At 48.2% G+C, this 14837-nt stretch overlaps 2 protein-coding genes across 3 annotated transcripts in view; both read right to left on the bottom strand.

Annotated features, from left to right (window-relative positions):
- Positions 1 to 208: 208 nt before the first annotated feature.
- agtrap (angiotensin II receptor-associated protein) lies at positions 209 to 5912 on the bottom strand. Of its 2 annotated transcripts, none has more exons than XM_037447983.2 (5): positions 5803 to 5912; positions 4852 to 4886; positions 4556 to 4664; positions 3995 to 4196; positions 209 to 1275 (listed from the first exon to the last, which is right to left on the bottom strand). In XM_037447983.2, the coding sequence occupies exons 1-5, from the start codon at positions 5827 to 5829 to the stop codon at positions 1151 to 1153; spliced, it is 498 nt and encodes a 165-aa protein (XP_037303880.1). In that variant the 5' UTR covers positions 5830 to 5912; the 3' UTR covers positions 209 to 1150. The 2 variants fall into 2 exon arrangements, with proteins under 2 accessions (XP_037303880.1, XP_037303881.2); XM_037447984.2 differs by lacking the exon at positions 209 to 1275 and adding an exon at positions 1296 to 2332.
- A 1368-nt stretch (positions 5913 to 7280) lies between these two features.
- Positions 7281 to 14837, bottom strand: part of draxina (dorsal inhibitory axon guidance protein a) — a 9056-nt gene continuing 1499 nt past the window's right edge. The window contains exons 2-7 of the mRNA XM_037447964.2: positions 11372 to 11856; positions 10989 to 11221; positions 9485 to 9605; positions 9224 to 9310; positions 8829 to 8918; positions 7281 to 8313 (exon numbers count right to left, since the gene is read on the bottom strand). Coding sequence (XP_037303861.2) covers positions 8201 to 8313; positions 8829 to 8918; positions 9224 to 9310; positions 9485 to 9605; positions 10989 to 11221; positions 11372 to 11825 — 1098 coding nt within the window. The 5' untranslated portion in view covers positions 11826 to 11856 and the 3' untranslated portion in view covers positions 7281 to 8200. The remainder of the gene's footprint in view (positions 8314 to 8828; positions 8919 to 9223; positions 9311 to 9484; positions 9606 to 10988; positions 11222 to 11371; positions 11857 to 14837) is intronic.

Consider the following 14837-nt stretch of genomic DNA (forward strand, 5'->3'; position numbering starts at 1 on the left):
AAAGAGGCCCGTGAGGCAACGACTGCCGAAGGAGACTCGACGTCAAAAGGCCCACAGCTCCAGGGGCGATGGACCAAAGGACAGCAGACCCGCCGGGGACAGAAGCCTCGACTCAAAGAGTTCAAACGTCTCATAGTCAATACTTTCCTTGTGAAATGAGATGAGGCGGCCACAGCATTTTAAGAGGATGGAAAGAGAAGATTCAACAAACGTTCTGCATAGTTCTTTATTTTCGAGACCACAGCTGCCTACAACGGCCAATGAAACAGCAAAAAAAAAAAAGATGTTTGGTATATTTACACTTTCCAGGAGAAAAGAAAAAGCTTTTTTTTTTTTTAATAGAGGAATGAAGGCTGTTATTTAACTATATTTTTACCAGTAAGTTGTGACATTTTATTCCATGACGTCGAGAACCATTTCTAATGTAAGACGCTTCGGAATGGCTTTTAAATACAAGACTTTATTAAGAACGGAATTCCAGAAACAACTGCTGCTGCCTCTGTGACGACGTTGATTTAAAGAGACGGAACAGGTTTGTGTGTCATTGCGTAACCACCACGGGGCATGTGACCGATTCTCCGGGTCTCTGAGGGGGTCGCAAGGCGTAAAAAGCAAAGCACTCTGGGACCAAAACTTGCCACCTGCAGGACTGAAGATCCCCCCCCCCCTTTGGGCTGCAGCGAGAGATCTGTTTGGCTCCAATGCGGTTGGTTCGATCACGTAGGTCATCAGGTAAAAAAACCCAGGAAACTCAAGACTCGCTCACCCTGCTGCCAGAGCGTCTGCTTCTGTTTTACACTCGAACGTCTCAAATATCACCACGAGGCACCAGGTAGTTTGTAAAGGCCCCACCGAGCATTCACTCCGGTCATGTGATTGAAGCATTTGTTGCTCCCGGGAAAAGCGAAGAGGCATTGGAAAGAATAACTAAAAAAAAAGTAAAGACAACTGCTCCAATGACACGTCTCTAAAAACCAGGAGGCGAAGCGTCGGTGACACAGCAGTGTTTCCTCTGCATTTGTTCAGCAGACATCAGCAGTAAATGGGTTTAACGACACCGTATTTCACCCTAAACCCCCAACCGAGTTAATGATTTGGCATAAGGTGAAGTATAAAGGGGGGGGGGGGGGTCAGAGGAAAGCAGCGCCCCTCAGTAGGTGCGGGCCGCTGGCTTGGTGTCCTGGGCCTGGTTGAAGGGGTTCGCCGGCCCGGAGGACTCGTCCTGCTGGTCGATGGACTGGTAGGCCTCTCTGTTTCGGGACACGGAGGGGAACCCTGCAGAGACAAACCAAAAAAACCAAAAAAACAAAAAAGTCTTCAACCCGCACCCGGACTCCCTCGTCACGCACGCCGTTTTTTAAAATAGTTTGCACAAGAAAGGAAACTCTTCCTCTCGCCATGCAGCGATTTGTTATCTCGACTTCTAGCATTTGGCCGTCTCTAGATAAATATAGTCAACTCTGCCTGCGGGGGGGGGTTGGGGGGGGGGCATCAGCCGCTCGCTATGCGGCCAGCTGATGGGAAGTGGACCAACCGGGACGCAACGTCGTCCCAAATATGTCTCACATGAGCAATGTCTCCTGTTAAGAGTTTACTCTGAACAGCTGTGCACTAATCCTTCTGAGAAGCCTTAAAAGACCCCACTACGATGCTCTAAAAATATAGATATACACATTAATTTGACTGAGACTGCGGAACTGATGTTTATTATTTTATTGATTGTAAAAAAAAAAAAAAATGAAGCATCATGCTGCTAAACAATCCTTTAATGACTTCACTCTTGCTCCGAGGGAGCATTTCAAACAAGTCACATCCATTGTCTTATTATAAGTCAGTACTCTAATTAGGCTGATTTGAGAATGTGCACCATCATGCGGCTCTGCTTTAAATATATACAGTCAGAATACACAAACACAAATGAGGAGTCTGGGGAGTAAAGATATGAATAACACATCGATGGAAACTTTCATACAAACTCACATTATACAATAGACAGGAAATCAAACCCACAGAACTAACACATGAAGCGTAGGAATGAAGCAGCAAAGCAGAATTATGGAGGCAGGAATTGAAGCATGTAATAAATAAAAAGATAATAATCGGGAAACAAAAAAAGGACAAATGTCAGTTGTTTTTTTTGTCCCACAGCCTGACGTGTGACCTTACTTCCTGTGTGCGATCTGACTTCCTGTTTGCGAGAGGATGGAAGAGGACGATTGGAGAGAAGAAAATGGTAAAAAGGAAGAAGCCGGGAATCAATAGCGGCGGCCAATAAAGAAGGCACTGTCCGCACTATCCGTAGTGCATCGACTGTCCACAGAGGTCTCTAAGTCTGCGAGGTCAAAAAGGTCAGCAGAGAGGAGAAAAAGACACAAGACAAAAACAGTCAAATCATAACAGGACAGACACATGGGGCACGAAACGTGACAGACCGGAGGTCAGAAACGACGACGACATGCAGGAAAAGAACAGGGAGGTTCTGAGACGTTTACAGGTGACCAGTCAGCTAAACCCCGCCCACCCCGGTTACTGTTGCTGTGTCTGTCTACATCCGTTTGTGTTAAAAGTGACAGACTCCACTCTGGTGAATTTTCACACGTTGGGTCCGAGTTGCAAACAAAAGACTTGGTGTTGCAGCGCGGAGGCGGAGCCCAAATGGCGTTCTTTTTTAATATCGTTATCTCGAGTTCACAAGTTGGTCATTGCTCTTGAGGTTTGGGTCAAAGGCGAGCGTGCTCATAGCACGTAGCCCATGCTAACGCACCTAGCCGACCGAGGTGGCTAACATCGCTAGCCCCAGTGTTTGGGCAGCTAACGTTTGGCTACAATCTTACAATCAACTTAATGTGGCATCGCTCCGGCTTCAGGCCTCTGGCGCATCCAACAATATACGAATGAATAACACGAAAACTGGTTTTAAAGAGGGCCGCCAATCAAAGGGAATCAAGCTCTCGCGCCTGATTACAGGCCTCTGTTGCAGCGGGGAACCCGGCTGTGCAATCAGGCGCCGATTAAAACACGCGTTAAGCAAACATTCGCTCCCCCTCATCAGTCGCATCGCAGCCAAACCCCGTCCTAAAGGACCTACCTGCTGCGCGTTAAAAAAAAAAAAAAGATTAAATCAATATTCAATTACACTAACAAGAGGAATTTCATTACTTTTTCCCAGAGTATGGAGCAATAAATGAGTGTTTTAGGAGGTACTATGAGATTAATCATCCTCCCACCTCTTGGGGGAGTTTTTTTGGTCAATATTGTTGTTTCTTCTTCTTTGTTTCGTGGCAGCAAGAAAAGCTCAGCAGCTCGTATCGAATTTGTCCCGCAACCACCATCAAATTTTTAACTTCAAAACGGCGAGCTCAAGCACGTCTGGTTGGTCCGTTCAGACGGAGGGTTTTCGTCACAGATCGGTGGCGAAAGCTCTCAGCGGAGAGAGTCCAAGTCCCCCCCCCCCCCCCCCCAAAATCAATGGCCCGCCTCGCGCCGAATCGAAGAGCTCATCTCGAGTTGCTCCTGACGGATCAAGTGCTCACAAACCCAAAAATCAACAACGTCACCGTTCCTGTGTCCCCCCCCCCCCCGCATTCGTCCCTCCTATCGCGGCGGATCCATACTTTTAGGGATTCTTCTCTGATCCTGCAGCTCAGACACTTAAAGGGAGGCTGTTGAACGTCTTGTGACTGTATCTAAAGCTCAGAGTCCTCCCAGATTAAAAAGCTTTCATCATCCGCCTCTGAGGCCAAGCATCTACTCGCTGGATCAAAGCTTCATTTGTTGAGTAACGCCTTATTCGAAAGTGGGGAATTTGACCCCACTGACACGACTACATAGAAGAAAATAAAAAGATAGGCTCGGAGATGGGATCGGCCTCCTCTGGTTGGATCTTAAGAGCGCTGTGAATTCCTGTCGACGTCTTTATCGGAGCTGAACATCGGTTCCAAGCCTCGCAGTGGCCCGTAATCCCTCGCCCCCTCGCTCCCGGGCCGGCACTCACCAAAGTTGACGTTGTAATCTCCGCCGCGCTCGCGGTACATCTGGTAGACGAAGAAGCAGGACGCCGGTTTGAGCAGCAGGCTCAGGATGGCCATCCCCGCGCTGAAGCGGAACCGGTTTTCATTCGAGAGCTCGAGCAGCGGGTAAAAGATCCCGAAGTGGACGATGTCGGTCAACACGGTCACGGCCATCCCCATCAGAAACTGCGGCGGGAGGAAAAGAGACAGACGTCTTAATGGACACAGATGCGGACTTGTTGTGCGGTTTGATGCGATGATGGTGGAGGGTTTTCCCCTTTTTCAATGTACGACTAGAGACCAGAATTTAAAATCCAGTGATGATCCGTTTTGTTTGTTAAGACATTTGGGAAAGTGACGCCTGGAGTCAACAGTAAAGGAAGCATGCAGTTGGACGTTGGGGGGAGGGAGGGGGGGGAGGGACACAAGGTGAGAAATTCTGTACTTCCGAGTGAGGAGGACGCTGCGATGGAGCAGCGTCCTCCTCACGTAACGCGGCGGCCTCCCACTCTCTCTCTCTCTCTCTCTCGTGTCACGTGACCCACCATGAGCACGGCATCGACGGAGTCCCTCTGCGCGATGGCCCAGACGCCCACGGCCAACACGGTGAAGTTCCCCCAAGCGAAGGAGACGGGGAGCAACGACATGCAGCCCCTGCAGCAACAACAAAAACACACACACACACACACAGAGGTCATACAGTCATGGATCAGGAAGAACAGACAGGTGGGAGGTGAAGGAGGCCTGATGCCATGGTGTGAATGTGTGTGTGTGTGTGACTCAGGAGAGGAGAGACATTCCTCAGGTTGGTGGTAAAATAAGAGGCGGAGCCTGCACTCACCATACCGTGAGCAGCCAGTGCACCAGGACTATGGCCTGCGGCGGAGGACAGAGGACACAAGGGTTAGAGGGGAGACCTTTTAGCGGGCAAGGTTCCATTTCCAACATCCAATCAAATCGTTCGATCGATCGATCGCTCGCTCGCTCATCAAGCAAAAAGACTCCAAAACATTGGGTTGCTTCCGACTTTGAGGATATTTTAGTTTTGCATCGTCGTGAAGCGGGATTTTCGGTTGAAGTGGACAGAAATGAAAAAGATTTGAGAGATTTGAGGTGTCACTTTGGAAACATATTTAACGGATCCTATAAACCAAGCGTTTGATGAAATACAGAAGAGGTTTGAATGCAAAGAAGGCGAGATGCAGCGGGTGTCTACGGAGAACATCCAAGACTACAGAACCGGAAACATCAGGTTGATCCTTATGGCTCCACAAGTTTCACCCCAAATGATTAAATCAGTAAACTCCCTATTTCTTCCTCTCCATAATATCAGATTAGCTCCATGTTCCAGGCCTTTTGATCCTTTCTGGGCCTCACAGAAATGCCACAGAGGCACGACTCTGCGACGCGTCTTCTCCAACTAAAGCGTTTCCCCTTCTGACACATGACAAGTGGAGAGATCCAAACCGCCTGGCCAGATACCCTCATGTGGATCACGTGATGAATCGTTAAAACAAATGCATTTCGATGTCTGGGGGCAACTTCGCGGTTCCTATAAATCATCCAATAGCGTTGCTTATTTTTGTCCACCTGACCACGACTGGAAACTTGACCACACAGAATACGTACTTTAAAATAAAAATAACGGAACGTTGCAAACAAAACGCCATCTACGAGGCGCTTCAGCGGAGGAAGGTGGAGGAAGGTGGAGGCATTTAAGCCGAAGAAGAATAGAGCAACAGAGTTGACGTCATCACATCGAGTCTTGATGAAAAGGAGCGCGCGCACTCACCTTTAGATTTATGGCAGGTATTTCCATCACAGGGCGTCGCTTCCTGTCGCTTCACTGCTTCATGAGAAGCTGCCGCACATTGTTTCTTCCTGCACAAACTTCTGCCCCCCCACCCCCCCGAGACTCCTCCTCCTCCTCCCTTCAGATGAGCATGCGAACACCGACCATGTGACATCAGCCTGACTGCCTCCCATGTGACCCACGACCCCCCCCCCCCCCCCCCGCAACAAACCGCACAGGCATCCGCCGCGTGTCCCTTCATCCGCGCGCGCTGATGGATCCAGTAAAATAAATATATATATAAATATCTATAAACAATTTATAAAGCAGGCGATTTCGGAAGGAAGATACAAAATGTGTATATGTATATTATATTTATATGTTTTTAGTTGTTTAGTGTTTCTTATTTGGGTTAGAGGGTTAATACAGCACGACCACGTGACCACACGTCACATGTCAGCCGCGTGTGGTTGAAAGATTAAAACGGGCCCTTTCCTTCCTTTTGGGACCGCATCTGTAGTCACGTGATGGACCAAAAATAGAAATATTTTTTATACTAAAATCTAATTAATATATCAATACATAAATTAACTAATCCGCAACTTTTAGTGAATCCTTATAAGAGGAAGTACATTATTTACTCATTACAGTTACGCATGTCTCTTTTCCAACGTGAGTCTTTGGGGAAACGCAAAAAAATATATAATCACAGTTTACAGTCGCTGTGCGAAACAAGCTGTGTTTACCATGCATTTAATATGGATTCGTGATCCCCAGAGGATGCACGGCTTCTATTAATTCTTAGTCACCTCCTGCTCTCATTTTGGATCATGTTCCACAGTCAAGTCAAACAAACACGTTCTTGTTCTTCACTTGGCAGAGAGGACAAATTAATCCTGTTGTGGTCACTTATCTCTGAGACGCCGCTGCATTTACAAGAGTTTCTGGTGGCTGCTAATTAAAGGATGCGTCTAACTTATTACCACTTGGGTCTGATTTGACTATTTTGGGCCATCACGGCTATTGATCCACAGGGGTAAGAAGAAAAAAACTCTTTGCTAGCAGTTAAGATGAAAATAATATCAATGTAACACTTACTTTTGATCCTTTGAACTTTTACAATCAAAAAAAGATATAGCTTCAGAAATGTATATTTATCCTTCAGGCTGTCAATCATTCATCCTCCCACCTGATCATCTCACCTGTCATCATCACTGAACGTAACGTTACAGCAGACGAATCCTCAGGATTTGTGTAAAAAACTGCTGGTTTTTTTCCTACTTTTTAGGAGCTGATCCATTGTGCGCCGCGAGCTTCGGCAGATGGGCTCCTGCACTTGTGTTTTTTCCAGCGTGAACCCTGACCCCCCCGCTGAGGACCTCCTGAGGACCTCTGACCCCTGCTGCCTAAAGGTCCGGTCGCTCTCATTAAAGTGAGTAGGATGTCAATCAGAGAGAAGCAATAAACAGGAGCTGTGGTGGATGAGGGCCGCTGGTTGACACCATAAAAAGTGTTTAATCATGAAAACCAACAACAAAGACAAACACAATATCCAAACAGCCGTGTTTAAGTGCAGTTTAAATGAACGATACATCGAGACGTGCGAATGAAGGTGAAAGCGGCGTCTTTGCTTATCGTTCCACATCTGAAGAGAAGTGATGTCGGATCAATTGGCTATTTCCAACACATTCTTATTTACAACGCGACAAAGAGACAAGAGACGGCTCGCAAAATCATTTACAAATCATTCCCAGCGTCAGAAAGCAAGTTTACAGAGAAACAAAATGTAGCAGAGCCCCCCCCCCCCCCCCACCACCACCCCCCCACAATAATTACTCCAAAGCCCTTTTATCACGCATGGCGGCTTTAATCGATCCTGAACCAATGAACCAATGAACAGAACTCCTTGTGGACTCCAAACACACAAACTCGTCACAAAGAAAAGAAGATTTGTAAACAACAACAAAAAACGGACAAAAACAGTTTTCGCTCAAAATCAGACCAACGGACGGCGTAACCGTGGTGACATCAACACGTTAAACTACGAGCTGTCACTCAGGTGCCGTGCTGCCGGACGGAGCGAGTTCTGAGAACACGGCGGCTGAGCTGAGACGAGACGAGCGCTCAAAGGCCGCGCCATGCTGGCTTCCCACAATGCAACGGTCAAACAGCGGTTTGGGTTTTTTTTTTTTTTTTTTTTTTTTTACAGAGCGGCATGGCGTCGCCTTCGAGCACCCGGCGCCGTGTCGTCGGCTAGAGACGTTGATGTCATGGCTGCGCAATCTGTGGAGACTCGGTGGAGACTTTTCTCCGGCTTGAACTCCTCCAAGGATCCTCCACCTGCTCCTCCTCCCCCTCCCCCTCCTCCTCCTCCTCCTCCTCCTCCTCCATCTCCTCCTCAGATGGTGATGAAGCCTCCTTGGTCACTGCTCACCGACTCGGGCACCACGCAGCGACCCTTCCTCCGGGTCACGCGCCGCTTGCGGTGGAATTTGGCGTAACAGCGAAACCCTGAGAGGTGACAAAGAATCATGAGGCGCCTTTAAGCGTGTGTTTTAGATCACGTTGTGCTTCTTCTTACTCAACGCGTATTAAAATAAACCCGGTTTCAAGATCACTTTAATTCAAGGGGGGGCATGGAGCGCCGCTTTCTAAGCCCGCCTACTTTTTGGAAGCTAAAATAAAATAAAAACTAACCCCCCCCCCCCCCGGATGGATATCAGCTCCATTAGCTCAACAACACGTTGACATTAAAGTGAAAAACAAAGTGCTGCTGTCAGAGGCCAAAAGAGCCAAAAAAACGCAAAATGGCGACATTATAGGCAATTGTTGACTTTCTGGAAAGAGAGACATTTTCTAAAATGTCAAACTATTGCAGTGACGTGTTTCTGGAGATGAACCCTGAACAAAGAAAATTTAAAAAGCCCGTCAATTTGTCTAAAACCTTCCTGTTGGTTTTCTTTCGCCCTGTCGTGGAAAAGGTCACCTGACCTGTCCTGTTCTCCGCCCTCCTCTTCCTCACTCACCTTCTTCACACATGCAGTCGTCGTAGCACTTGTTGTTCAGGCCTCTGTTGTGCGGTTTACACTCGTGTTGTCTCAGGTCGCAGCAGGAACCTGACACATCCACCGCCAAAGAAAGTCACTGGTTTTTTAACACAAAATATTTCGGCATAGAAAGACATTTTCTTTTTTTTTTTAAATTTATGGATTTATGGAAAAACAGAAAAATGTGACTTACATCACAACAACACACAACAAGACCAGAAAACCCTACGGCGGCGACCTGTCAATCACAAGGTAGCCCCGCCCTTAAGCAGAACCCGCTCTATTTGACTGTAAGTGAAGGTCACGCTGTGTTTAAGAAGCCTTAAATGAACTACACATTGGAGCCATGAACCTCCTCTCGGCGGGAGACCGACCTGGGAGACAGTCCAGGTGGTGGTCACACGGCTCGATGGCGTCCGCGGTCGCGTTGCCGCTGCTGAGGTTCTTGCTCCGCCTCTTGTCTGCAGCAGGAGGAGCAAATGTCAATGATCCCAGCACTCACATTGTTCATATTTCTAACTATTTCAATGGATTCCCATGAAATACGCCGCAAACATTGACGGAGCACTGAGGGAATTGCAGAAACGTGATAAGCTCCGCCCCCCCCGTTTCTGTCATCTAGCGCCACCACGGACCTTTCTTCCTGGAGGACGGCCAAGCGTCCACAGGCTTCATGTCCTCGTAGTCCGTCCAGTCAAACAGAGCCATGTCCAGCGTCGGCATCACGTCTCCGTGTCCTTTCCCTCTCCCGGACCTCTGAAAAAAAACAAAATACTTCAAAATCAGAAATACGAATATTAAACAATATTTTTTGAGCAGGGCCGTCTGTGCCGTCTCCCAAAACCTGGGACATAAACATTTTTTTTCCCCCATTGTGAGAATGTGTTGCTTGTATTTGGACGCTGAGAGAGAGATGAAGGAGACACCTCAGGCTGCTCATCATCCTCAGGCGAGTGTTTTCTTCTTGGGCTGCGTGTGGCTCGTGGACTAAAAGGAAAGTGTGACACCACCTGGAGACATCGAGACCAAATCACCCCAAATCACCCCAAATGTCAGCAGTCAACCCTGAACATCACGTCCAGAAATGACCCCTGTGGTTCTACTTTGTAGTTTTCTGTCACGAAAAAGAACGTCAGCGGCTTCCCTTTTGGGGCCAATCCATAAACTCAGAGTAACAAATGGGAATAGTGTTCGACGACAAAGTCATGAAACAAAACTCTGCATACGACTCTTCTGCAGCAAACGCCATAAAAACGTTCCCCTCGCCGCACGACAGAAAATGTTGGACGGGGTGATTTGGTCAGCAGGACTTTGAGGAGCCTCTCGAGGCTTAATCGCTCCATCAAAACACATCAGAATCGGTGCGGTGGAAACGGATCCATACTCGTTTGCCCCCCCTCTGGAGGAATAAGCCCACGTTGGAACAACAATTAGAATAAACCACCAGATGATCGAAGATGAATTAAGCAGCCGGTGTGAGCGTTCACCAAAGGCGAGATTTGTCTTAAATAAGTAAATAAGACTATCGTTTAGTAGCAAAACATTGTTCAGTATTTGAGTAAATGTTAGAGTGCCTTCAGTCAACCTTCAGCTCATTCATTCGTGTTCATTCAGGTAAACCTGTTGCCCCGGTAGAATTGATTTTAAAATCTGGGTGAGATTGCAATGTGATCAATAACGACTGAAGATCACGTGACGCGACGTGATTGACGCAGCGGCCGCGACTAATCGGCGCTTCCAGCCCGGTTGGAAGGAGGGAACACGAGCAAAACCACTCTGCATTCTGTCCTTCCGTGGCGTTAATGAAAGAGCGGGGGGGGGGGGGTCTTCGCAGGGGTCGTTCGGCGGGACCGTGAGGCGGTGTGACTCCTGACCCCCCGCGGGCGCCGTTTTTTATTACGCGGGAACGCGGCCCCCGACCCCGCGGCGCTCGGAGGGGGGTGTTTTTCACAGGCAGCACTTTCAGGTTTCTCGCTGCGTGTCGTTTCCCCAGATGAGCGATGAGGTTTTCCGCGTGCGGCAGTAATGGGGCCCCCGTATTTATTTATTCCCCCCCCCCCCCCCCCCCCCCACACCCCCCCTCTCCATTTCCACACGCAGCGAATCGCAAATAAGCGCCCGGGCCTCCGCCGGGGTTACCTGGGGTTTGGTGGAGGCCGGGGGCAGCGTTGGGGGATGCTCGTTCATCACCGTGGTAACCATGGAGGAGCCGGAGCCGAAGGCGCCGCCGATGGGGGAGGGGGCGTCACCGGGCGGGGTCATGCCGAGGGAGGGGGAGGCGGCAGAGGAGGAGGAGGAGGAGGAGGAGAAAGGATCCTCGAACAAATCTCCGTCCTTAAACGCAGAGCTGAGCTCCGGCTCTGCAAAGATCCCTGGAAGAAGCAGAGGAGGAAACGTGGTGTTGTTACAGATGTGTGATGTCAAAAATAATGTTTTGTGCATTCAATCGGGAAACACTAGCTTGTAAAACAATGCACGTAGCTTTGTGGCTACGTTAGCATTACGCGCCCGGACCAGCTGACCTTTTCCGTGGCGCTCCTTGTCGCGCCGACCCCCCTGCCGCCTGTCTCCAAAGTGGTGCCCGTGTCCGTTCCCGTGTCTCCGCCCTTTGCGTGTCCCCAACAGCTGGTTCTCCCGGGTCTGGGACAGGCTCTTTGTGCTCGTCCGGACTCCGTCTCTGTCCCTGGCCGGGCCCGTCTCCAGCCTCACCGGCCTCAAACTCTCCAGGCCCGCGCCGTCGTCCCCGGGCCTGGCGAGGGGGTGCGGGGCCCTACGGGGCGCTTGGCGGCCCCCGCTGTGGCGGTGGCCCTGGAGGCCCCGCAGAGGGTGCTGCAGGCCGTTGCCGCCGCCGTTGCCGCCCCCCGGCGAGGTCGCCGCCTGCCTCCTCTTGCTGCGGGGGGCCCCGGGCTTGGCGCCGTGTGACAGCGCCGCGGTGGCGAGCAACAGCGCCACGAGGAGACTGCAGGAGGGAGCCATCGTCCGTCAGGCGCCGCCGGCTGGAGGGAACCTGAGGCAACGGAATGCAGAATGTTTCTGTGTCAGGTGGACTGAACAGGAAACAGGTCTCACTGCGTATTAATACCAACTATAACTGAACTATAATATTACTGTGAAACAGACGCAGATTTGGGCTTGATTGAGCAACTAAAGTACTTGGTTGGCTTTGGAGGAAACATCACAGTTGGTCTAAGTATCGAAAACTAAGTGAAAGTAATAATTGTAATAATTGTAATAATGTATTGTAATAATAATAATAAATTGTTCCAGCGAACATTAATAAGCAAAATGTCTAACAAAACGCTTCCGGGCTTCAAATTGCCGGAGGGATAAAAGATAAAAAAAACGCAAATAACTTTCTTTGACCTTCAAGATGTTTCTCTTGATATAATTAATCTAGAATATTATTGTAGCATTTATCAACACTGCTGCAGATCTTTTCATCAATTGAAGAATCCGAAGCATTGTTCAAATAGATTAGTGATAATAGTGTTTTTACATTCCTTCGGGTGGAAAACCTTCGGCCCAATTAACGCCCCTCGGAAGACCGTCCTTCAGCTGACCTTCCCTCAGGGTTTGTGTCCAGTCTTCCACCGTGTTCATCCTCCCATCCCCATCCTGCAGGTTTATACTCTCACCTGAAGGATGTTTCATAGGTGTCTCAACAGGATGTGTCAAATCCTTGTATGTCTGACGTATTCTGGCAATAAACGTTCCTGATTCCTAAAGACAATAAACTGCTGTATTTTATTTAATAAATCGCACTATAACTTTTAATATTTTTTTAAATGTCCCTTCTCTTTTTCCGTATGTTTGGATGCTGTTAACGTCTACATGTAAAGCACTTTGAATTGTCCAAATGCGCTTTAAAAATGAACCTTTTATCTGAGGTGGACTCTCTTTAGAAAGGACTCACTCCTTCTGTAACCTTTCATTACAGATGTCAACACAGGTGAGTGTGACTGGAATATGAGGTTCGGTCAGAGACAAACCTTAACAAAAAATGAATGGCTTTTACTCCCATCTGAATGTTCAAAGTTACAAGAGAGGCTCAATAATTTTGATTTAATGTCACTCAAAGCGTGGTTTTGCATTCAGAGGATTCCATTTATTTGAACAGTGGGAGGCCACAAAGAGAGCGCTTTCTCTACATTTAAAGTAGCTTTTGATGTCACAATATTCAAATATCTGCAATATTACATTTCAAATTTGCAAATTGGTATTTAATAAGTAGCTTCTACGCAATTGACTTGTCACAAAAACTTTCATATTTTTTAATGAAATCATTCATGGAGAATTCTTTTTTAATTTTTAAATCTTTTTACAAATAATGTGTTTTTCTTCCAATTTACTAATAAATCAATAGATTGTACAATACTTCAGATATGGAATTATCACCTTCCACAACTCTTGATTTTGAACGTGTTTGTTTATTTTCATTTTCAAATAAAAATAAATGTTTTGATGACGATGTATAAAAAGCGGTTGAACTAACCTTCACCATCATCAAACTGATCCCAAGATGAGATTCTAAAACTAGGCCTCTGTGTGTGTGTGTGTGTGGGGGGGGGGGGGGGGGTTTAGATGATGAGCGCAGGCGGCGCCCCGAGGGACCCGGGGGCCAGACGGCGTCGGCTGGCCTCTGGGAGTTGGACCAGCTGTGCAGTTTGCAAACAAGAGCGTGATTGCTGTCTGCTGAGGTGAGACCTTTATCTCCAAATAGGCCGACAGAGTGCTTGGGGGGGGGCAACCAGCCGTATCACAGAAAAGTGTTTAGCTGGGATTACGATCGGCCTGTTTGACACACGAGGTGCTGCCGCTGCGCCCCGTAGGGGGGGGGGGGGGGGGGGCAGAGTCTGAATGATCACATCCGTCTTGGATATAGATATACGGCCATTTTGGGAAACAAATTAGATCCTTGTTTGAAGAGAGTTACATGAAGCCAGAGAGTTAGCCTAGCTTAGCACATAGCACATAGGACATGAGCCTACAGCCACAGGCTGGTTAGCTTAGCTTAGCTTAGCATAAAGACTGGAAGCAGCTAGCCTTGCATCGTCCAGACAAACCCACCCAGCGGTACCACCAAAGCTCAAAATTCAACACTTACTGGGGTAAGACTCCTCTTACGTTGCGGGGAATACTGTTTTTTGGTTGCATTTGGACAGGCTATAGATTGTGCTAAGCTAACTGGCCACAGATTTCAGTTCTTCTCATTTCCTCCGAAAAAAAAGTCATATCTTCCAAAATCTTTAACTATCCGTTTATGGATATTCTCCGAAGACAATCAAATACAGAGATAGATTTTTGGTGCAATATTCCTTTAATGTTAGCAAGATTGTGATGATTTCCCTCCCGACTAGTGAAAGCAGATGCGTCCATTCATCGTTCCAGAGTAGAATCAACTAAGGTGGAGATGACAGAAGCTGAGCAAAATAAATGTTCCCCACATAAAAGAAAGATGTGACGCTTCCAAAAGAGCATTACGCGTCAACCCCATCAAATCTAAGGCCTGAATAGACCTGTCATGTGAAAGGATGGGGGCAGGGGAGAAGGGGGGGGGGGGGGGGGTGCTGCTTGTCCTCTCTCAGACTTTCATGTGCCGCTAACAGGGGTGGTGCTTGGGGGGGGAGACGCAGGATGAGGGAGGATAATGGAGCACCCTGGGTGGCACGGCGGGCTTTTGAGCGCAGTCTCTGGTGTGCGATAAACCAACCTCCGCTAACAACGTCGGCCCGCCGCCTCCTCCGAGGCCTCTGGGACGGAGGAGGAGGAGGAGGAGGAGGAGGAGGAGGAGAGGATGGAGCATCTGCTGCCGCGGGCGATGGGAGGCCGAAACCAACCGAAGAAGATAATCCTGCCGTTTAATCAGAGGACTTCAGGGATAATACCGATAGTTTCACTATGAGAATTGAGATGCCATGTTGGTAAAACATGATGTCACATGTTTCTCTTCACCAATCAGGATCAGACAATATTTTAACCAGGCTAGTC

The sequence above is a fragment of the Pungitius pungitius genome, chromosome 8 (genome assembly GCF_949316345.1).
Source record: "Pungitius pungitius chromosome 8, fPunPun2.1, whole genome shotgun sequence".
Taxonomy (NCBI): Eukaryota; Metazoa; Chordata; class Actinopteri; order Perciformes; family Gasterosteidae; genus Pungitius; species Pungitius pungitius.

Coding starts and splice junctions, on each gene's coding strand:
- agtrap (XM_037447983.2), bottom strand. CDS start 5,829: ATGGAAATACCTGCCATAAATCTAAAG. Junction 4,665..4,851: donor CACTGGCTGCTCACGGTATG/GTGAGTGCAGGC, acceptor TTGTTGCTGCAG/GGGCTGCATGTCGTTGCTCC. Junction 4,197..4,555: donor CCGTCGATGCCGTGCTCATG/GTGGGTCACGTG, acceptor CTCCCGCCGCAG/TTTCTGATGGGGATGGCCGT.